Source organism: Periplaneta americana, chromosome 11, assembly GCF_040183065.1.
Source record: "Periplaneta americana isolate PAMFEO1 chromosome 11, P.americana_PAMFEO1_priV1, whole genome shotgun sequence".
In the NCBI taxonomy this organism is placed as follows: domain Eukaryota; kingdom Metazoa; phylum Arthropoda; class Insecta; order Blattodea; family Blattidae; genus Periplaneta; species Periplaneta americana.
The window spans coordinates 145,977,173-146,002,694 of NC_091127.1; the positions used below are offsets into that span (position 1 = coordinate 145,977,173).

Sequence of the window (25,522 nt, forward strand, 5' to 3'; positions counted from 1 at the left end):
ATTGTTTTCAAATCGTAATTTCTCCCAGCGTAATATGATATGGAAAACAGTAGACTGGTTCAGCAAGAGTTTTCTCCACCAATATGTTCGGATCAAGGCGCAAATTCTTTATTGGAAGCAGCCCAGAGAGCGTGTTTCCTGCTTGCGCATGCGTGATAGAAGTCCGCCGTTGCATATTACTGCTGACAATGAGTCATTCACTCTGCACGTGTTAAATACTATTTAGTACTTATTTAGTATGCTACAAACAATACAAAATAAATACATAATAATATACACCCGTTTGTTCGGGGGCGGTTCCTATAAACAACTATTTTATATGCAAATCTAATCTTTCAGGTAAAGCTTCCTGTAAAGCAGATTTGAATAATTTCAAGGGAAAAATTGTTCCGGGGCCGAGTAGGAAGCTTTACCTGAAAGATTAGATTTGCATAGCATATACGTCACTGTGTACGTTAACAGAAAACCACAATTTCAAGTCACACAGAGTTTGTGTGCACTCGATGTGGGTCTCTGGCGTTTCGTCAGCCCACGCGAGTTGTGTGGATATAAAGGGAAAAGTTGAGACGGTGTCGGGTAGAGTTCCCGGGTAGCTTAGTTTGCAGAGAGCTGGTACGTTCAACCAGAGGTCCCGGGATTGATACCCGGCCCCGGAACAATTTTTCCCTTGAAATTATTCAACTATTTTATACTTAAGAACATAACAAAGATTCAATAAGATTACAAAACCAAAACAATTATTACAAAACAGGAATAATTAGGAAGATAAAATTAGAGAATCAGTCAAGAACAGAATATAAGTTGGAATAAATTAATAGTACATAGAAATTAATAAAAAGAAAAAAGAAAAAGGGGATATGAATACTGAATAAGGTTACTAAGCCTATATCAAATAAAACTGTTAATTTTCCTTTAACTAATGTTGTGTTATTTGTTCATTTGAATCAAAATGAAAATTATGCAGTAGATTTTGTTTCAGAAAGCAGTTTCTCCATCTAGTTGGATCAAGCTGTAATTTCTCCAACATATTTTTCAAATTTCTACAGAAACTGGTAAACTTTTGATGTCACTAGTTTGCTATATAAATTACAGATTAGTTTCTTTCCATGATCCGTAATTTGTTTTATATTTTTTCTGTTGCAGCTTCAAGTTACTTAAAAATACCGTTCATTGAAAAAAGTGTTTCAGTGGAGGAAATGCGTTTTGAATCAATGCTCCTCATTTGGGGTAAAGTATAACGCCGATTACTAGGAAGTACGAATAATTCAGTATCATTGTGCATTTATAAAATATGTAAATTGTACTTTTCCAGCTATAGTAATCACAATTTTTAGAAGACTGGTTCTAGCTTCGGCTTCAGACGATGAAATAAATTTTTGTGAGAATGGTCTCCTACTCGTTGAAATCGTTATAAACAGCTAAATCTGCTTAAATATCTGAATGACTAGAATAAATCACTCTACACCTAGAATTAACACTATTGCTTTGTCCCTCAATTAGATCAATCAATGTGCATCTCTACTTGAGTTCTTAGGGAAGAATGGAGCACAATTCCCACAGAAACGCAACGAAACTGTAGTATAAGGTCTCTCAGTAAGAGTGGTGACTTTTGTAACAAAAGAGTGATTAAACTCGATATTGATAATTTTCGTATTATACGATGGAAGTGAGTAGGTATCCCGATACTTATTATCAGATAGTACATCTTCATGTCACCTGACATAATTAGGAACATTATATCCAGACGTTTGAGATGGGCAGGGCATGTAGCACGTATGCGCGAATCCAGAAATGCATATAGAGTGTTAGTTGGGAGACCGGAGGGAAAAAGACCTTAAGGGAGGCCGAGACGTAGATGGGAAGATAATATTAAAATGGATTTGAGGGAGGTGAGATATGATGATAGAGAATGGATCAACCTTGCTCAGGATAGGGACCAATGTCGGGCTTATGTGAGGGCGGCAATGAACCTCCGGGTTTCTTAAAAGCCAGTAAGTAAGTACATCTTTATGTAATAATCATTTTATTATCGATTTCAAAATTTAAATTTATTTGTGAAAGTAATATTTGATTTCAGAGCGATGGATGCAATTTACGTGGGTCCCACCGTCTTCAAGGGAATTAGAGCACGCATTTTTTCCGTGGATTTTGGTGACATGTCCTCTGACCCCGAGCTCAAGTGCTACTGCGCTACCCCAAAAACCTGTGTGAAGAAGGGCGTGCACGACTTGACTCGCTGTGTGGGAGCCCCCCTGACGGTGTCCCTGCCTCACTTCTACTTGTCACACGAAGACTACGTCACAGGAGTGACAGGGCTGAACCCTCAACAGGCTCTGCATGAGACCACGCTCCACTTCGAACCGGTACGCGGTATACTCAATGAATAAAGTAAAATCTGAAATTGCAGACAATGTCGATGATTATATACGTTTTCAGGCTTTCGCGGTGAATGTTACCAAAAATAAATTTTAGAATATTTCATAGTATCCTGGAACTTAGCACTTACAATGCTTCAGAACTATACAGAGTGTAACAAAAAGGTATGTCAAAACTTAAGGAAATATTTCTCATATGTAAAGGATGAAAAACATGGGTCCGGAAATGCATTATTTTCATGTTAGAATTCATATCATGGGAAACACACACGAACATACCACAGTCTAGTATATACATTCACGAAGCTTAATACTTACTAAATATGCAAACATAAACTGTTGAAATATGCATCCATAGATAGTTGCTCACCACCAGGATCGCTACTATCGCCTCATCACAGACTCTTTCCCTAGCAGACCATAAAATGTATTGTACTATCGAAAAAATTAACACCTTCCTTCCACTATTGAAATATGAAATAACTTACATAAGGTTTATATATTATTTTCATAAAATATATATTACATTCTATAAACTCACCTTCCTAGATCTTTCGGAAGGATAACTCTAACCTATTTTTCTTACAATTTATAGTACTACAAACGTCTCCTTGTCCCATATTATTATTCAAATTATTGTATTTTAGCCATTTACAGTTATTGCAACCGATAACGAAGTTTTCACAAAAATGCGAAATACGACACAGTCAATGAATGTCTTTTCGATCTAGATCAGGCAGTAATGTTTGTTCGGGTTTTCTATTTCAGTGTATGGAGCTCAGTGAAATATTATAACTTTATTACTTATCGTTGCTAAGCTTTATTTAGTGTAATGTGTTGTAAGTTCCATTTACTTCTTGTTGCAGAAATAATTAAAAAACTGTGTTATTTTAATGTGAAGAGAATTTTACAGGTTAACATAATCTTTTCGCATAGACATTTTAAGTTTAGAATGGAAGCTATTTTGAGGTTTAAAAAAAAAGATTTTATATTGTGATTTAATATAGCACATCTACCTTCCTTAATAAAGACAGAAAATTTATCATACCACTCCTATGAAATTAGTGTACGTACGATTGTTACTTCGTCTCTTAGGAAGTAGATAAATACAATAATTCAATACTCAATTGTAGTATTAAAATACAGACAAATTGAATGTGCGGAGTATCATACATGACATTATGCTTAATTATAATGTATAATTGCGAATTTAGGAATATAAGATATATTAAACATAACCTATAATATTTCCATGTGAATGGCAGGGCATTGGAGACTACTAAAATTAGACAGAAAGGGGCAACTGGGACAGTAAACATAACCTATAATTTCAACATATCTAAATATCCGTGCAGTGCAACTGAAAATTATTGACTCGTGCATAAATGAATGTACAAGAATTTCGCAATATTTAATCGAAATAAAGGCAGGTATTACACATACGAACAACGTAATTTTCACACCAAAAATAATATTTCATCTTAACTCGCAAGTGATTTATGTCTGAAGTGTCTCATAATCATTGTTTTAAATTTTATTAATGCAATTATACTACATTTTAGAGAAATGTGTGTTACTGTTTATGCATTCCAACTAATTTATATGGTTGAAACGCCGCCCTTCGTGATCAGGTTAAGCGAGTTACATGGTTTGCATTACTGCCTGTATTAGATCACGATGGCAGTGACACAGTCTATTGTTCCTAGTACTCACAGCGCTCCAAGCGGCTAGCAACTATTGCGAGAAATGCAAAAAATCATCCCAAGCTTCGCAACTGTATATACTAAACTGTGAACATACCACATGAAACTCTGCGTAGTGTTCAAAATGTTCTTCATTAGCACGGATACTTGCATTAACCCGCCGTCGTATTGCATCCCGGAGATGCTGATATATTCCTACAGAATGTCGTATCGTTTCGCAGCCTTCCACAATATGGGCGCGAAGGCTCTCTACATCTTACCCCGAGGTTTCATAAACAAGAGTTTTCAAATGCCCTCATAAGTAAAAGTCTAGTGGGTTTAGGTCCGGAGAGCGTTGAGGCCAAGGAATTAGTCTACATCTCCCTATCCATCTGTCATGGAACCTTTCATTTAGCAGCTGACGTAGTCAAGCAATAAAGTGAGTCGCACGACTTTTGTACGTAGTTGCTAATCAAGACTATTGGTGAACCTAAGAATTACGTCACGACCCTACTACCACTAGTATTCGATTCCTAAAAGTGAGTTTCCTTTTCAGAACCAAAAAATACATTTCTTCGGATATATTTCTGCACATTTAAAGGACAAAAATAAAATTATTTCAATACTTTATTATCACAACACACGGTTCTCTTAAATTTACTGAGCATATTGGGAATTAAATCTATTACTTTCCCAAAACACGGTACGAAATGTTTCATGTAAAACAATTTTTATCTGGAAAAGGAAACAAAAAAGAGTAAAACTATATTAGTTTTGTTTGAAATATCTCAATGAATAACCCTCTGAAATTATACATGCATATAGACATACGTACATACATAAACGCGTGCGTAACAAAATGCACGCATACAGAGTGTTCCTATGAGGACACGTCCCAGGTAGTAATATTCCGGCTAAATGATAGTAATGCGGAGCGCCCATCCTGAGAAAGCTAAGCGGTAAAGGGTGGAGTGGGACTGGTCTACGTAGGGAAGCGTGCATGGACTTCTCCGTACGGCGGCGTACACTACTCGCCGCCTGCCAACAGAAATTTTGTTAGGTAGAGGTTTGAGTGGAACTACATAGGAACTCTCTGTATTTAACATAAATATTGCATAGACCCTACATACATAAAAAAATTGAATACCGGTACAACATACCATAAACATAACATTCATAGTCTACATGCATTATATGTGTACATAATATACTGTATGCTTATGATGACACACAAAACCCTTTTTCCGTATCCAAATATTTCAGATCGTCAAGAATAACGAACGCAAAACAGCAGACGAATCTTTAAGAAGAAAATGGAGTGAAGATAAAAAGTTGGAGAGATTATCATCATCATCATCGTCCTTGCAGGTATTAGGCCTAGTGGCCTGTTACGGTCTCCGTCCATCTTTTCAGGGGGCGTCCCAAAGATCGTCTTCCATGTGGTATATAGCGGAGAATTTGTCTTGGGAGTCTGGAACGGTCCATTCTATTGACATGGTTAAGCCATTTTTGTCTATAATGGTTGAGATGTTCATAAATAGGTGTAATTTTGAATTCTTTTGTAATTAGTTCATTCCTTTTGTGGTCAAGCAAGCTGTACCCGGCAGTCCTCCTTAGAAATCTCAATTCCGCAGTTGTTAGGCGTTGAACTACCATGCATGAGGACAGGTCTTGCTAGAACTTTATATGCTTTTAACCTGGTATGTTTTTGGGTTTTCGTGGTTGTGAAAACCCGGTTGGTGGTTCTTAACGCTCCATTAAAATGTTGAATATTTTCAGATATATCAGTAACAGGTAAATATGTCAAATTATAACCTAAATATTTAAATGCGTTTACCTGTTCTAACGTATGGGTTCCAATGCAAATTTTACTCCTAACTGGCTGTTTACCTTGGAATGCCATAATTTTTGTTTTGTTTGGGGAAATTTTCATATTGAAATTTTGTGCTATTATATTCAGGTGATGTATTGAGTATTGCAGCTCGTCTTCATTTGTAGCAAAAAGAACCTGATCGTCTGCATATAATAATGCATCTAGAGTACACTTTCGGAAGAGCGGGATGTTTCCATGAATTGTTAGTCGCCAATGTCTGATGATGGAGTTGATATATATATATATATTGAATAAAAGTGGTGAGAGGGGGCATCCTTGACGAACTCCACAGTTTATCGGTCTCCATTCGGTAGTCTTGATCCAATAGTAATTTTGATAATATTGTGGTTATATATATGGAAAGATTATATCTGCATATATTGTGTCCATACGGAAGATTTTCGTTGAGCATTTATATCTTAGTCGCAAATTATGAAAATGCGTAAATTACGACAATACTTTACGTAATCTTTCATTTCCAGCTCACCGGGGCGCCGATGCTGGGTTACAAGAGAGTACAGTTCAACATAAAAATTCACAGTGTGAAGCAGTACTATTTAATGAAAGATCTACGTACAATCATGTTTCCAATCTTGTGGGTCGACGAGGTTAGTACTGCTATAGCACCTACCGCAATTGTTTTATATTTTTTGGAAAGCTCCCAGTCTACAACCGATAAGAAAATGAATAATCGGAAGTCAGCCCCAATTTCCGAGATTCCAACTGTCACTTTCTCTATCGATAGAAAGCTATAGATTTTATATGGAGCTGGATAGAACAGTTGTTCGGCTAGAATAATAGTTCTGAAGTCATAGAACTATCACATGTCAGCTTATCAAAAAGTTTTCCATGTAGTCACAGAACTTCCTGACATAAGGTTATAAAAAAAATATTTTATGTGAAACATTTCATAGCGTGTTTTGGGAAAGGCATTGATTTAATTCCCAATATCCTCGGTCAATTTAAGAGAGCAGTGTATTATTTTTGATAATAAATTATTGAAAGAATTTTAGTTTTGTCCTATGAAATGTCTCATATAAAACAATTATTATCTCGGAAAGAAAGCAAAAACGATCAAAACTGTATTAAACTTTTTTGTTGGAATATATCAAAGAATAACCTCCTGAAATTAATGGCATTACTTACAATGATTCATCCTTTATATATAGGCCTATTTGATATGAAGGACTTAAACGAGTTTTCTGAAAATGTAAGTTTTACATATAAATACATATGTAACACGTCAATTTTCCCTGTAGAAATGGGGTTAAAATTTACCGGAGAGTGACTAAAAGAGACGACCAAAAAATGTATGGTTAATACGCTAAAATATAATTTGGTGCAAGTGTAAGTGGAAATCTAGTAAGTGAAAGTGAAAGCATGAGGGGGGAAATAAAAGAGGAATAGAAGAAGAAATAAATAGAAAGAAAGACAGAGATAGAAATAAGACAGAGACGAACAGTAAAGAAAGGTCAGAATCTGCGACAGCTGAGGATATAGGAGAGGTATTAGATATGATTAAAAAATGTGGGGATGTGATCAAAAAGGGCAAGTAAAGTGAAACTGGAAAAGATCGAGAAGTATAGGGGAGAGAGAAAGTGTATAAGCAGATGTGTAGAATAAAATATAAGTAGGCTATTTATAGGAAGTGAGAATAGTGACACAGGATTAGGTGTAAGCAGAATAGTGAGAAAGTGAAAGTGAGCGCAAATAGGAATGAGTGAAAATAGTGAGAAAGGGTCAAGAGAAGTGAACAAGTGACAGCATAAAATTAGTACTAACATTTGAACGTTGGAACAGTGAATGAATATAAGAGAAAGATAGGAGAAAAGGTCAAAGAACAAATAGGACAAATAATTCAATATTATAATTTATAGAGAAAAATTGATATTGAGAGTTTAGTGAATAGTAATTAGAGGAAAAAGTGGGTTTAAAAGGAGTATATAATATTAGATATATTAGCATTAATGAACAAAAAGAGACTAGCAAATGAAATGTAGGAGAAATACTGAAGGGGAGATTGACCAAGTAACAAAAGAGGTACATAGTGTAATTGGGAGTATTTGTGTAGACGTGTACTGCAAATAATGTGTTATTGTAATAATATGTTAATTGTGGCACCGGATACAGAGGTACACCATTACATGTAAAGAAGTGCTGTGACGAAATATATCGTGGCTACTTCCGTCATTGACTTCTAGCAGAATGTGGTGCCCACAAATGGCGAGATAACACGTTAAAGTACAGAGTGTCCAACATGCCCGACTGTCCAACAGACCCTAGTTTACCCTATATCACGCTAAAATATAATTTCATGATATATTACCGTCTTTTATCTTATCGAAGTAAGCAATATTTTCACAATTCCTTCATAATTTTGTGCTTATGTACACTTTTTCATTTTCTTCCACAGGGTATAGAGTTAGATGATAAGTACATCAATAAACTGAAACTCATCTTTACGATCTTCATGATAATAGACGGCATCAAGTGGATTATGGTCTTGGTGGGGATAGTCCTAACTGGCATTGGCTTCTTCCTTTTGGTTCAGAAGATGACCGGCAAGGCAATAGTTGCATTGGGACGAAACTCGCCAGAAGTTGCACCACTGGAACCTGAGACGCCTACACACCGTCAGAGATATTGAACGAACCGCGAGTACATATCGGACAAACAGCGCTACAACATAGAAGGGTACCGTAATAATAAAGTTTTACATAGTGGTGTATTGATGCGGTCAAATTTAATCCCTTATGCTATATTCACTCAGATGGATTTATCGCTGAGATTCGTACCTGGATATATGTAATCAAAACCTAAAGGTACGGTCACACATCGCTACTTTTGCTGCGTAACTTTTGTACTGCAGCTGCAAAAGTTGCGTGTCGTGTTCACACGTAAGCCAAAAGTAGAGCGCTGCACGCTACTTTTCGTGCTGCGCAACCCGAGTGCTGCAAAAGTTGCAACTGGAGGTTGCGAGTCTGTTCACACACAAGGCGCTACTTTTGCAGCCGCAGTCATGCTGCAGGTTTCCATCTCCGTGTTGACTTCTCAATATACATTTTGTGGTTATGTTCGCATTATTAAGAAACTCGTGCGAAAGCTTCCTTATCTATTATTTGCTTTTCTGTCGTATCTAGTATTCAGAAATTGGTATTATTTTTACTATAAAGCTTTTAAAAACGCCTATATACTTAAATGATAACCAACAGCATATTCACGTAATCAATGTTGGCAACACTCCTGTTTGGAATTACGCTACGGAAATTAAAAATATGAATTATATCGTCAGCAAATATGCTCAGACTGTGTTGTGTATTTAATAACTGTTACAAATAATTTATTTTCATCACATCTAACATTAAAATATATCCAAACAATAAAAGTATCATTGGCACATTTGGGTGGTAACACTGGTTGCAACCGCAGCAAAAGTTTCAACAAAACCGATATCAAAAATGCTGCGGCTGCAACCCTGAGAACCCTGTTCACACGTCTCTACTTCTAAGCTGCGCGCAGTATGAAAAAGTAGTGGGCAGCAGGTTCGGCAGCCGCTACATTTCGACTTGCACCGTTGTTCACACGTCGCAGTACGAGAGTCGCGCAGTTTTTTGTACTGCAGCGCTGCAAAAGTAGCGACGTGTGACCGTGCCTTAAGGACACAAGTCGCAAGTGCTTGGAATTTATCCCTATGGTCCGTCCTATAAATCTGTGGAGTAGAAACACGAAACAAGATCTCTGCGCAAGTAGTATGTGGGAGGGCTAAGGTCAAAGACTGCTCTGGGGGAAGCATTGCTAGAATGAAGAGAGCAATCGCTTGGAGGAGGGGATAATTTCTATCTGAACTCTACTCTACCTTCTACTGTCGGTGACTCAGAAGAAGACGAGCGTGGAGTGAGGAAAAAGGGTAGTTGATAGAGAATGTTACGACAATAGTACAAGTATCGCACGTGTTGTCGTAACGTTATCTATTAACCACCCTTTTTCCTCACTCCGCGCTCGTCTTCTCCTGAGTCACCGATTATATTACGAGCATCTTATCCCTTAGCGGACTCTAGCTAATACTGCCCGCAATACACATCGGCACAGATAGACTCCGCCTCCATATGCGCGAAGTTACTCTACAGAATCCTGGGAAGGACCATAGTAACGGAGGAAAAATATTTTCTTGAATTATAGCGGGACGTTTATCACGTAGGCTATATGCTCGAAAAGTAATATGCACGACACATGCCTCCGAGTTCCGAGAGAATGCTGATGTGCGTTTTCATTGCTTCGCGAAAATGGTGATTATTTTGTTTAATGCCAGTATTTACCGAGTTTCCAACTGCACGGAAAGAGAAGTGAACAAAAGCCAGTGCAGTAAAACTGATTGAAGAATTTCGTGCTAAATCGGACATGGACACTATTGGCGCGAAGCTATTAAAATGACTGCACACGTGTCTTCCGTACGTTCCCTTCCAGGCAGGACTCGGGACAACATCCTCTGTCGGCGATGCCACAGAGAGCCAGAAACACTTGCACATGTCCTGGGCTCTTGTCCGCACGGTGAAGTACTCCGTAACTCACGACACCATAGAATTCGTTCGATGATCGCCGAACAGTTTAGATCAATTAATTTTCAAGTGTTCGAAGAAGTACACGGATTGGCAGACAATGGTAGTACAAGAAGAATAGACATGATTGCCATCCCACCAAATAACAACAATGGCTACATCATCGATCCCACCGTTAGCTTTGAAAAACAAAAGAGCCAACCTGAAGATGTAAATAGGGAAAAAAACGACATCTATGTACGTACCGTTCCATACTTCATGGACAAATACGGTTTACAACAAATTGAAGTATAGTCCTACCATCGGATCTGTGCCCCCGTAAGATATGCGAACTGAACCTTAATTCCTTTTCAGCCTCGGCAATTCATTTCTGTCCCTGTATTCCTATTTCTCTCTTTTCTATCCCTCTCTCTTTCTCTCTCCCACTACTCACAATTTTGAGCCTTCTTGCGGGACAGTTTATTTGCACTTGCAGTCCAGTGTTGTCAACTCAACATGAATACTGTAGCACGGAGTGGTGAAAGAAATATTATTAAGCAAGTAATAGCATTTTGCGATGAAGAGGAACAAACAGGTCAATATTTGTTTCCTATAAATCAGGCAACGAAAAGAGCAGCTGCGATCACAGGTGAGGCTTATTTTATTTCAATTGATTACGTATTAAAATTACTTACTTAACTAATACTAATATAATATAATACTACTTTTTTATGTAATTTATATAGGCAGGTCAGAGCGCCTAATAAAGAAAATCAGGAGAGAGGGAGTCTGTGCAGGAGATGAAAAGCTAAAGTCGCCAGGGAAGAACAGACCAAGGGAACCTTTAATTCTTGTAGATGATATGGACAGATGTATTTTAAGAAGAAAGATATAAGAATTTTATACGATGCAGAAAGAAGTTTCGACATTGGAGAAATTATTGAAGGTTGCGAGAGAAGCAATAAATTTCCAAGGAGGGAGAGAAACGCTACGGAAAGTGATTCGAGACATGGGATTTAGATTTAAAAAATGTAGAAATACAAGATGTATTTTGATTGAAAGAAATGATATTGTAGCATGGAGGGCCAGTTATTTAAGAAAAATTGCGAAATTTCGCAGAGAAGGAAAGTATATTGTGTATTTAGAAGAAACATGGATACATCCACATTATAATGTTAAAAATGATGGCAAAGCGATGATGTTTCTGGCGTTACGTCTTACGACAGTCCTGGCGAACGGCTGATAATCACTCATGCTGGAGGCAGCGAAGGTTTTATTGATGGCGCGCTACTCATTTTCAAGTCAAAAAGGAAAACGGGTGATTATCACGACGAAATGAACAGTACCAGCTTTCAGAAGTGGCTCCTGGAGAAACTGATAAGAAATTTACCTCCCAAATGCATTGTGGTGATGGACAATGCAAAATATCACACAGTTCAAGAAAATAAGCCACTGTGTACTGCAAACAAGAAGGCAGAAATTCAACAATGGCTGCGAATGAATGCTATAACCTTCGAAGAAGATATGAGAAAACCAGAATTGTTGGAAATTGTGAAAAGGAATGAACCTGAGCCGACTTATATAGCTGACCGCCTCCTCCACGAACACGGTCATACAGTGTTGTGATTGCCACCGTATCATTGCGATCTTAGTCCTATTGAGTACGTGTGGGGTGTGGTAAAACAAAAAGTTGCAAGTAAAAACATAAAATCTAGTTTAAGCGAGATAAGAACTATCACAGAAGATGCTATTTCATCAATAACAAGTGATGTATGGAAAAAAGAATGTGAACTTGTACAGAAGCTAGAGGCGGAATATAGAGAGAAGGACGGATTAATAGAAGAGGAAGTGGCTCGATTTGTTATCAATTTGAGTGAAGACAGCAGCAGCAATAGTAGTGAATCAGATTCAGATATGTCCGGGATATGCCCTCTGTAGTTTCATGTATAGGCCTAATTCAAGTCTTGGTCTTTTGTAAATAGGCTATGTAAATTGTCAATTATTTTCATAAGCATAAATCAGAACTCCTGCACATTATCATTATCAGTATGTTATGTTATATAGTATGTAAATATGTAAATAAGGTCTATCATGTAGTAACTTCGCCATGGCCGGTCCCTAGCCCGGATGAGAAAGAAGGAGGGTACATGACTATGTGTTCATTCATTCCCAAAAATTTTACAATTTCATTAGGACTTCAAGATCACGTTCCAAACATAAGAAAATAAGATAATGAGGTGAAGGAGGAATATTTATGACGAAAACACTTCTCTTTAAAAACGAAATAGATTCCCTTCGCGTACTTTCCAGTTAACCAATAAATATCCACTGTAATAATATAATTATCTGCAAAGAATCGTAAGTCAATCAGCGTCATTAGACCTACTTAAATTAAATTATGAATAAGTAATAATTAACATTACATTATTACAAGCAATATTCAAGGGATATGACACTGTTTGACGGAAGTTTGGCAACATCCCTATTCGGCAAGGATCGTGGCCTGCTGTTTGACGTAGTGGAAGAGAAACGGGTGGAATGGGGTGAGTAGAGGCGTTAACTTTTCCAAGAACGACGACAGCGCTGAAGGGGCATAGATCCGTTGGTGCAACTATAATAGGCCTTATGGTTGGAGCGCGTGGAACTATTTCCGGTTTCTTCTTCCAGACCTGGCAACGTTTCGGCCTACGGAGGAAGGCAATTGATGACATCGTTCTTGCAGCTCTGAGAGGATCAATATTTATACTCCGCAACCATCTCCACGGTCAACAGTGATCTTCAAATAATTAAATAGTACCTAATTATTTATTCAGTCATTTCTTGTCATTGTTGTAAGACTCCATTAACCTTAAACATATGTATGTTATTTATACTTTCAACTGTCTATTGCACAATATGCTCTGTCTTTGTGGCAGCCTGTTAATACAGGGAGCTGTTATCGTTTAGATAAATAAATAAAATAAATAAATAAATAAATAAATAAATAATATATTAAGTGCCAATTGCTAGGAGTTTCATACGTATACAATTATTGTAATAACTACTGAATACAAAATTTGATTCACAATTCCTGTTTCGCTTTTTCTGAGAATAAGTTATTTTATTTTGAAGTTGGAGTATAAAGAAAAAGTAGCATACAATAGGCTTAAAAATGTCCTCTCGCTAAAACTCTGATTTATGGTCTATATAATGGTACTTCTATACAATACAGTCTCCAGCTAATAATTTATCTGAATACTGCTTCTCCAAACAAATAGGTTTACGTCACGGAAGACAAATTAGTTGTTCAAACAGATCACTAGACTTGAACCTTCTGGACTTCTATCTGAAGGGTCGCCTGAAATCGTTAGTGAACGTCACGGAATTCCATACGCAGTAGAAGTAACTGCGAGAAACTGAAATGTACTCAACTAAAGCTGAACGGATTCAACAGTTTTAAAAATGACTGAGTTACTATTACATCTCTCTATGTGTTCGAGGAAGTAATTTTAAAGTTCTGTTATGGCTATTGTTTTAAGCTTATTTTAATATGTTAAGAAGAGATTAATTTTTTGTCAGTGACGTAACGGGGAGGATTAATGAAAAAGGAAGAGAAAAGAAAGAAAGAAAACGGAAGAAATAATGATTAAAAACAGTGATTTTCATCACAGGTAAGTGATATTTTAAACTACTACTGTTATTTTAGTCTAGTTTTTGTAGTATTTTATATTTTATATTCAATTATTACTCTATGATTAATGAAAATGTTTTCATATATGGTTTCATATTAATAACATCAACATCCAAACAAGTATAAGGCCCAAGGTCCGCTACGATCTCAGCTAGTCATTTTCGGTCCACTTTTTTTTTGACGATATTAATAATAAAATGCCATTTTAATGCTAAAACTGAGAATATGACTGTTGGAATTATTGCATTGTAAATGGCGGACACTTTTAATTCCTTTTCAAATTAAGTTATTGGTTATTTTTATAAACTTCAAAACGTGCCACTTATGAAACCTCTACGTGCCACTGCGGTTACAAGTACACTAATGTTCAAAGATATCTGACTTACAATTTTATGATCGTGTAAGCGAACTCCCCAACCACAGGATGTCAGAACCAAAGATATAAAAAATTGACAAACTTTGAAAGGCTTCCGCTAGTTTTCAATAGTTTATTTTATTTATTTTTAGCTAGTAGGCAAAGTGAGTACAAATTAAATTATACAACAAAAATATTTCTAGTCACTACCGTAAGAGCCAGGCTGGTGTACAGTGTGGTCTTAGCAAATAATATAACATAACATTTACGAAGACAGTTTACTAAATAGCTACAGTAATTAACTTAATTCAAACCGATAAATAACACACAAGAGCAAAAAAAAAAAAAAAAAAAAGAGAACAAATCGGAAAAGAGAGAAAAAACACATTTAATATAAATTGATAAACAGAAACCAGTGACATTCAATCAAAACATGAATATAACTTATTTACTTACTTACTTACTTATAAATGGCTTTTAAGAAACCCGCAGGTTCATTGCCGCCCTCACATAAGCTCGCTATCGGTCCCTATCCTGTGCAAGATTAATCCAGTCTCTATCATCATATCCTACACCCCTCAAATCCATTTTAATATTATCCTCCCATCTACGTATCGGCCTCCCCAAAGGTCTTTTTCCCTCCGGTCTCCCAACTAACACTCTCTATGCATTCTGGATTCGCCCATACGTGCTACATGCCCTGCCCATCCCAAACGTCTGGATTTAATGTTCCTAATTATGTCAGGTGAAGAATACAATGCGTGCAGTTCTGCATTGTGTAACTTTCTCCATTCTCCTGTAACTTCTTCGCTCAATATAGTCGGCAGAAATAAAAAGGTAAAGAATACACACATCTGTTAATATTAGATATCATGAAAAATGTTATAAATTTATTTTTTAAAAGCTTCAATTTTAAAGTATTTCAAATTTGGAAAATGGTTTGTAATTTTATTATAAAGCCATGGGCCGAAACTAGCACCATGTTTAAGAGCTGCACTTGTATGACATTTAGGCTCAATTGATGGGAAAATAGACTTTTGTCTTCGAGTACGATATTCATGTCATTTAGATTAATGTTTTATTTGATTTCTGTAGTAGTAAGTTAGTAAACTGTATTTATAAACTTCTTCAATAGTTAATACTTTAAAATCTGTACCTATAAATTAAATTTCTTGGGTAATCCATATTTTTGTTACACAAATGTTTATTAATCTTCTGTGTAATAAAATTAATGGATTAAATGCAGATGATGCTACTCCACCCCAATTTATTATACCATATTGTATTAATGTACTGAAGCTAAAAATATTATTCTCAATGCCTCTTTAGTGATAAAATTTCGCATCATTATTGGAAATGGTCAAAAAGTGTCAGGGAAAATGATGTAGATTAAGCGTAAATTATTCTCATTACTGACAATATCAGCGGTTTCTAGCTGTTCTACAATGCAGTAAGTACAGTGGGATGAAAAACTGAATTCTATGATGCGGGTATATTTATGTACGATTGGCAACATTGACTATTATCTTCGCCATCTATTCATAAAAGTAATAATTAAAGAAGCCACATTTACACCAACATATTGTCGATCACTATCGATTAGTAGGGTCAGATAGTTTTTAACGTCAGTGTACGACAGTTTGAGAACCCCTTATCTAGATAATGCAGCTCCTCAAAAAGAATATAGCCTCAGTATATTGACATTCTTTAAGATAGAATTATTTCATAGCTTGCACTGGGGAACTAAATACAATTAATTGATGATTAAAGTCTGGCATTAATATTTCATAGAAAAATAAAGTAAAGTAAAGTCAGTAAGTGCAGTCATTACGTTCGTAATTTAATAATTACTGGCGTGATCTGTTGCAGCGCTCTTCCGCATCGTGTCGCCACAGACAGGTGAACGACCTGACTCATTAATACTGCAAGGCCAACAGCTGGAATATTCTTATTCAAAGTTTTACAGCAGATTTATTTAAAGTTATTGCATTGTCAGTTCAGTTCCGACCGTATTAGGATGCAAGCCGAATCCACAGGGAAACAACCACAGTGAAATGTGTGAGTAAGGAGCTTTTATTTTGTGCGACTTCAATGAAGTGAAGTTCTGTAAATGTCATCTTACAATTAAGTAGAGAATATTCTTTGCAGTACAGATGCTATATTATAGAGTATATAAGATAATCTAAGGGCTAATTTAGAGGATATGAATATATTGGATTCATTCACTCATAGTGTTCTGCCTAAGGACAGATCTTTCACTGCAAACCCAGCATTCTCCAATCTTTCATATTTTCTGTCTTCCTCTTAGTCTCCGCATATGGATCACATGTTGTTTCCGATCTCTGGAATAGACCTTTAACGACGTCATGTGTATGTATTTATTCACACTGAAAATGGTTATATACCCGGTGGCAGTGGTAACTAATTACACTCAATAATGACAGTTAATAATAAACACAACTAATAAGAAAACAATAATTAATAATAATTATAAATAATAATAATAATAATAATAATAATAATAATAATAATAATAATAATAATAACAAGGAGCATCCCAAATTAAATGAAGCATGATCACTTAAAATAACATTTAAAGTAAATCTAATTTGTATCTTAACCCTAAGTTCGAAATAAGACCCACGAGTGTGACAGGTTTATACCTGCACAAGTACCTGTCAACTCACTCACTGCACTGATTCTATCCTGATTTCACTAACACTTCAAAACAATTTTACTGTTCAAATACTTTGCACAGCCACTTCACTGACACAAACACACTTCACTTACACAATAGACTACACTGACACAACACACTTCCTCACTGATAGAACACTTCAAATAACAGGATATCAATTACACCCTTTAAATAGTGTTTATAATATACTACCGTCTATTAGTAAAGTCCTTAAGCCTATTTTTAAATATGTTTTTGGTTATTGATAAAGCCTTTATTAAGTCTGCAGGTAAAGCATTCCAGTCTTTGATAGTACGATTGAGAAAAGAAAACTTTCCAGTGTCCGTTCTGTCTTCTTTCTCTCAATTTATATGAGTGGTCGTTCCTTGAAGAGTAATTTGGCGCCTGCAACCTATTTTTTATTTCTCTCCAGGCAGGCTCATCTCTGTATGTTTTGAACATTGCGCATAATCGAATTCGCGTTCTCCGGTCCGTGTGTCAGGAGTCACACAACTGCTGAACTGTGGCGAGAGGTGACAGACCGGCAGTGAATGATGTCTCACAGCCACAGCAGTAATGCCCAAGAAAATAGAGCCTTTTTGGAAGGGGTACATTACTGTCCTTTCCGATGCCAAGTACAGTTAAGTGAAAATCATAAAACCCTGCAAAAAATCGTGGTTTTTTTTATTTTCAAGAAAGGCATCTTCTGTGTACTTAATAAGCAGGCTTCGGTCCTGGGCACAGAAACGCATGAAGTTCAGAACGCACGGAAGATAGTGTTGTGTTGGTCGAGTGGAGTGAGAGATGAAGCGCGCCTTTACTTCGTGTCTCAACATGTAAACAGTCCGTCACAGTAAGGCACAAAATATATATCATTCTGTATAGATGCAGTATATACAGTACATTCCTAGTTTAGACAATATATGTCTACCATTAAAGAATTAACGTGAGCTGTAACCTTCAATCAAGTGTCCCTACACCGAAGCCTGTTGCATGTACCGCAGCCAAGCAGCAATAGGCCTACACACAACGGTAATGAACATTACGGACACACCTGTGCTGTTGCAGTCGGGTGACTGCACACGGGTCATGACGTCATTTATACTCCGTGTACTCTAAACCTCATACTGGTTACTCTGTGTCCCTAGGCCGAAGCCTGTTAATAAGACTGGTAAAGTTCGGATGAGATTAATTCCAGAGGGGAAAAAGCAAGCAAATCCACGTCACGACACTAGCCGAACTCCCCCCCTCCCCCCGAGATGATACAGTAACGTATGCCCACTCGAAGTATGTGGATATAAAGGGAAAAACGAGACGGTGTCGGGTGAAGTTCCTGGGTAGCTCAGTCGGTAGAGCGTTGGTGCGCTCAGCCAAAGGTCCCAGAATCGATACCCGGCCCCGGAACAATTTTTTCCTTGAAATTATTCAAGTTTCCTTCACAAGGAGCTTCATCTGAAAGCTAGATTTTTCATAATATACGTTACTGTAGGTACGTTAACAGAAAACCACAACTTCAAGTCACACAGAATTTGTGTGCACTCGATGTGGATTTCTGGCGTCTTGCTAGCCCACTCGAGATATATGTGGATATAAAAGGAAAAATTGAGACGGTATCGGGTGAAGTTCCTGGGTAGCTCAGTCGGCAGAGCATTGGTGCGCTCAGCCAAAGGGCCTGGGATCGATACCCCCCTCGAAACAATTTTTCTCTTGATATTATTCAAGTCTGTTTCACTGGGAGCTTTACCTGAAAGCTAGATTCGCATTATACCACTCTATTTTGATATTAAATCCTGATCAAGGTTATTTTGAGTTTAATATATTTAAGAAAAAAATTAAGCAAATTATTTAGTATTCATGTCCCTTTCTCCTTTCTTCTTTTTCTTAATTCCAATATACTATATTTAGGCGATTCATTTCAACTTGCAGTCTGTTCTTGACTTGATTTTATACTTCTATTTTCATAATTATCCCTGTTTGTTAAAAAATGTACTGGTTTTGTAATTTTAGTGCATTTCGGTATAAAATAGTTATTTATAGGAATTGTCCCGAACACGAGCTTCCTCAAACAGGTCTACGCTACGTCCAAAATATGTATTTATTTTGTATTGTAGCCTATGTAGCAATAAATACTAAATACATAGAATAGCATCCTTCACTTCAATTATTCAGAACATTGGTAACGAAGACCTTTATGCTATACTATAGCACAAGATGACTCGTGCTGATTATTATGCACTCACAACAGAAATATGTGAATAGCAGGAGAGATTTTCCTACATATCTTCACTAAATTCCTAACAGATTAATTATATACTTTCAGTCTCTCTACAGAATGTATCCAGGTGGCACGTCTTCATATCTGGCATTGTTACAATTATCTTCGGCGTGGTATGGGGCTGGTGGGCGTTTCCCATGATTGTGCGGCTACAGATCGCTGCGGTAAGTCATCTTGCAATGAGTGGAAGGAAAACTATCGAGGGATGATTCCTTGAGAGGAGAGGAGAGGAGAGGAGAGGAGAGGAGAGGAGAGGAGAGGAGAGGAGAGGAGAGGAGAGGAGAGGAGAGGAGAGGAGAGTTTAAGTCGCAATGAATTAAGGTTAAAAGGGAGGCTGTAATAAAGAAATAAGAATTGGAAGGAAAAGAAAGGGAGCAGAAGGAAAGTAAAAAGTAGTAAAATAACTAAGATAAAAACAAAAGAAAGAAAGACCAGACAAAATTAATAGAATGGATGGGAAGACAGGAAAAGTAATGACTCAAAATGATCGTAGTAGATTACTAGCAACTCAAGAAGGCGAAACATGACGCTGAAACGATACCGTACAGTTACTCAAAGTACTGCACATTATTTTTGAAAAACACTTTTAACATTCTTAAAAGTTTTAAGTTTTAAAGTTTTTATATTTCAAACACATGAGTTCTACTATGTGTTCGTCCAACGTAATGTGAAAATACAAAAACAAAATTAAACTTACTAACGAAAAAAATACAGAACGTCACATTGTCAACGGAAAAATAAATGACAGCATTTTAGTAACGAAAAAATACAGAACGTCACATTGTCAACGGAAAATGAAAATCCAATATTACTTGAAAAGATTAATTTTTACAACAATTCTACTTTCTATTTTTAACATTTCTAATATGTCACGAAATATCTACATACTCACAAGGGTATCCATGATGCTGTTTGAAGTGTCTGTTAAGATTAGAATTTCCTGTTGACTTACTTTTTAGTTGTTTGTCCGTTACCAATCTGGTATCCTCTACAGTATTTGTCCGTTGTCAATGTAGCACTCTATATTTCTCCAATCAAAATATGGTGTCATTGATAATGTGCTACTCTTTATTTATTTCGTTCATTCACAATGTGGTGTCATGTATTTATCCATTGACAATGTGAAGTCCTGTATTTTTCCGTTACTAAAATGCTGTCCTTTATTTTTCCGTTGACAATGTGACGTTCTGTATTTTTTCGTTACTAAAATGCTGTTCTTTATTTTTCCGTTGACAATGTGACGTTCTGTATTTTTTTCGTTACTAAAACACTGTCCTTTATTTTTCCGTTGACAATGTGAAGTCCTGTATTTTTCCGTTACTAAAATGCTGTCCTTTCTTTTTCCGTTGACAATGTGACATTCTGTATTTTTCCGTTACTAAAATGCTGTCCTTTCTTTTTCCGTTGACAATGTGACGTTCTGTATTTTTTCGTTACTAAAATGCTGTCCTGTATTTTTCCGTTGACAATGTGACGTTCTGTATTTTTTCGTTACTAAAATGCTGTCATTTATTTTTCCGTTGACAATGTGACGTTCTGTATTTTTTTCGTTAGTAAAACGCTGTCCTTTATTTTTCCGTTGACAATGTGACGTTCTGTATTTTTCCGTTACTAAAACGCTGTCCTTTATTTTTCCGTTGACAATGTGAAGTCCTGTATTTTTTCGTTACTAAAATGCTGTCCTTTATTTTTCCGTTAACAATGTGAAGTCCTGTATTTTTTCGTTACTAAAATGCTGTCCTTTATTTTTCCGTTGACAATGTGACGTTCTGCATTTTTTCGTTACTAAAATTCTGTCCTTTATTTTTCCGTTGAATATGTATGTGCCTTATTTGCCCGTTACCAATGTAAGCCGATATTTGTCCATTGACAATGTGAATATCCTGTATTTTTTCGTTACTAAAATGTTGTCCTTTATTTTTCCGTTGACAATGTGACGTTCTGTATTTGTTCCCTATCAATGTGGTTCCCTGTATTTTTCCGTTGACTATGTATGTGCCTTATTTGTCCATTACCAATGTAAGCCGATATTTGTCCGTTGACAATGTAGTGTCCTCTATTTGTCCGTTACCAGTGTGGTGCCCTGTAGAGTATTTTTCTGTTAACAATATGATGTTCTGCATTTGTCCGTTCCCATTGCGGTGCACTGTACTTGTCCGTTGATAATATGGAGGTCAGTATTTGTCCGTTGACTATGTGTAGTCCTGTATTTGTCTGCTGCCAATATTGTTTTCAGTATTTGTCCGTTGACAATCTGAGTCCTATATTTGTCCGTTGCCAATGTGGTGTCCTGTAATCGTCCGATGCCTTATGGTGGTGTTCTGTATTTGTCTGTTGTCAGTGTGGTGCATTGTGTATGTCCGATGCCCATTTGATGTCAGATATGTTTATATGATATGTGTCCGTTCAGTGTATGATTGAAAGAACTCAAATTTAAACTGATAGTACGAGCAATTTAGATGCTAAATATAAATCTTTTACTGTATATGCCACATTTTCAGTTCCATCTACTTGACCATTTCCGCTAGACCATCAATTTTCCATGGTCTTCTATTTCAAAAGAGCATGAGAGTGGAATAATGAAACTCTAATCACCCACGAAGCATAACAAAACAATCATTTTTAACGCATTATAAGAGTTTTTCGCTGTCCCTGAAACAGGACATTGAGAAACATTTTCTGGTCAGTTCTCGCCATAGGCCTATTATAACACATTCTTCTTTCACGGCTCAAACTGCATTATCTCTAGCTCCAAATCCAGTTAACTTAATTCCTAGTAGGAAATGTAAATTCATTCCCGTCCTCTCGGAATTGGACATGTGTCACTTATGGTATGCTTCTCCTGCGTTGTCTTATAGGAAATACGTTGTGTCAGTCTATCTGACCAAGGATACGCTACATTTAGTATCGAATATTTACTCATACAGCTCACAATAGCCAAATGATCCAATATTTGAGCCGTTCAGAGCAGAAGTAGTGTAAGTCAAAATTGGGTAATGAGGTTTAAAGTAAAAGTTATGTAAAATACAGCGCAAAGTAGCAATTAATATGTCCTTCGTGCTATCCACTGACTACTAATAGTTAAAAAAAAATTGAATATTAATTGCTACTTTGCGCTCAATTTTACAGAATGTTTACTTTAACCTTCATTACCCATTTTTGACTTACACCACTTCTGCTCTCAACGGCTCATTTTAAGATATAGCCTACTGCATTTTGATGATGATATTATTATTATTATTATTATTATTATTATTATTATTATTATTATTATTATTATTATTAAATTTTGATGCAGAAAATAAGTTTGAGGAAAGGATCAGAGTTCAGAGAATTGTGGTCCGCATACCCTTATCCTGCAGAAGTCAGGGTGTACTTCTTCAACGTCACCAACCCCAATGAAGTGCAGAACGGAGGACGACCAGCTTTGGAAGAAGTCGGTCCATATGTATATAGGTAAGTGACGTCACGATTTAAAAGTGCTTTTATAACAGCTGATAATCGCATTTGTATTAATTAATGACTGTGATAGGAACGATTGACTGAAGTAAACATTTCAATAAAAAGATATGCCCTGTGAAGTAGCAACAACAATAATAATAATAGTAATAATAATAATAATAATAATAATAAATAATAATAAATAATAATAATAATAAATATGTATTATTATTAATTTCTTAATAATAATAATAATAAATAATAATAATAAATATGTATTATTATTAATTTCTTAATAATAATAATAATAAATAATAATAATAAATATGTATTATTATTAATTTCTTAATAATAATAATAATAATAATAATAATAATAATAATAATAATAATAATAATAATATGTTAGAACAGTCGTTGCTGCAAATAACGTCAAGAATACGCAGTTGAAAGTTTACATTTACATTACTCTCCAAAAATTGTTTTAAAATATAGAACGGTCAGATGAACAACCAATAATTATGTAATAACAGTTTTAAACTTCTTTTAGAGGTACAAATCATGCAGTTACTGGAAGTTAACCAGCATTTATAAAATATGTACTTACATCGAACTAAGTCTCTACTTTGGCTGGCCTATAGTTTTCTTATATCTCGTGTTTACTGACTCGTATTTCGGAACTCAGAAATTAACTTTAATATACAACAGTAGTGAGCAAATATATGCATTATATATTGCAAGTAATTTTCTTCTTCCTCCCTCTGCAGTTCTGGGTAACCAATGCCCGTTCTGCGACTACAAAAATTTATCTGTCCATCGGCGAATTGGTCTTCCTATGTTTCGGGTTCCTTTCCATTTATAATTTAATAATTTCCTAGGTAGGCTGCTAACTAACACCCTATGAATGTGATGACTCCATTTGAATTGGAATTTTTTTTTATTTCAATTAACATTTTTCTCTAATTCCCTCACTTCTAATTCTATTAATTCCCTCACTTCTAATTCTATTAATTCCCTCACTTCTAATTCTATTAATTCCCTCACTTCTAATTCTATCTCGTAAAGTCACTCCACTCAACGAACGCATAAATCTCATCTGTGAACAGTTAATTCTGTGTTTGTCATTTTTTCGGAGAATCCATATTCGCTTCCATACAGAAGAGTTGGTTTAGAAATAACGTTGTGGTATCTAATTTGAATTTCTTTCCTCATATAGTTTCCAAAATTATTCAACACTCCATTTAACCTGTTATATTTTACTAAATCCTTCTGAACTCTTTTTGGTTTTCAAATTTAGATATACTGTATATATGACTTCCCAAGTACACAAAATCTGTTACCTGTTCAATAATTTTGTTATTTATCAGTATTTTAACTCTAGAAAGTTATTTTCCGGTTATTTCCGTTGACTTAATTTTATCTTCTGAAAATTATATGTTGTAATTTCTAAGAATGAATTGCAATTTAAAAGCAGATCGTTGCACATCATCTTCACTTTCTGTCATCAATATTTCGTCATCTGCAAAACTGATTGTTAATAATACTGTGTTTCTGTCAATGTAATGATTTTCAATCTTTAATTATTTTGTTCAAGTATAAAAAAATAATGGAGAGAGACCACAACTTTGTCTGACCCCCTGTTTTACTTAGAAAACGTCTGTTATATTTCCGTGATCTAATTTAATTTTATTAAAATTGTTTCATAGAGACTTTTTTTATAAAATTTATTAAATTATTTTGGACTTGATAGTATTCCAGAGTTTTGTAAGTACCATATATTAAAAAGACAGGAATTTTGAAATCATCTTTTTACAGCAGCGTATTCCTTTCCTTTTATAATTGGAAGTTTAACCTAATTTAATCTCTTGAGTAACGAAATTGTAGGCCCTCATATACTGTTAATACATTTTATTCAGCACTATTATGAAATAAAAGTAAAACATTCTAGTTTGTAAGGAATCGGAAAAAAGACACCGGAAAAGGACACTTTACACTAAATATAGTAGCAAGAGTTGAATATAACGATTTCTAACGTGATACGTTCATGCTCAAGGGTCAAATAGAAAAAACGTTATGGAAGTTTCAAACTCTAACGTCACTTGCTTAGCAACGGCAGCGAGTTACGTCACACTATCTATAACATTTACAAGAGTCCAATTAGGCAAGCGAATGAGAGTAAAGGTACATTCAGACGTCGCTACTTTTGCTGCGCAACTTTTGTACTGCAGCTGCAAAAGTTGCGTGTCGTGTTCACACGTAAGCCAAAAGTAGCGCGCTGCACGCTACTTTTCGTGCTGCGCAACCCGAGTGCTGCAAAAGTTGCAACTGGAGGTTGCGAGTCTGTTCACACACAAGGCGCTACTTTTGCAGCCGCAGTCATGCTGCAGGTTTCCATCTCCGTGTTGACTTCTCAATATACATTTTGTGGTTATGTTCGCATTATTAAGAAACTCATGCGAAAGCTTACTTATCTATTATTTGCTTTTCTGTCCTAAGTAGTATTCAGAAATTGGCATTATTTTTATTATAAAGCTTTTAAAAACGCCTATATACTTAAATGATAACCAACAGTATATTCACGTAATCAATGTTGGCAACCCTCCTGTTTGGAACTACGCTAAGGAAAATTAAAAAAATGAA

At 35.8% G+C, this 25,522-nt stretch overlaps 2 protein-coding genes across 2 annotated transcripts in view; both read left to right on the forward strand.

Moving 5' to 3' along the window:
- LOC138708553 (uncharacterized) overlaps positions 1–8,577 on the forward strand; it is a 77,660-nt gene extending 69,083 nt beyond the window's left edge. The window contains exons 15-17 of the mRNA XM_069838668.1: positions 2,078–2,363; positions 6,413–6,538; positions 8,344–8,577. Coding sequence (XP_069694769.1) covers positions 2,078–2,363; positions 6,413–6,538; positions 8,344–8,577 — 646 coding nt within the window. The remainder of the gene's footprint in view (positions 1–2,077; positions 2,364–6,412; positions 6,539–8,343) is intronic.
- Positions 8,578–13,812: 5,235 nt separating this feature from the next.
- Positions 13,813–25,522, forward strand: part of LOC138708554 (uncharacterized) — a 91,983-nt gene continuing 80,273 nt past the window's right edge. The window contains exons 1-4 of the mRNA XM_069838669.1: positions 13,813–14,115; positions 16,360–16,548; positions 19,488–19,606; positions 22,741–22,898. Coding sequence (XP_069694770.1) covers positions 16,545–16,548; positions 19,488–19,606; positions 22,741–22,898 — 281 coding nt within the window. The 5' untranslated portion in view covers positions 13,813–14,115; positions 16,360–16,544. The remainder of the gene's footprint in view (positions 14,116–16,359; positions 16,549–19,487; positions 19,607–22,740; positions 22,899–25,522) is intronic.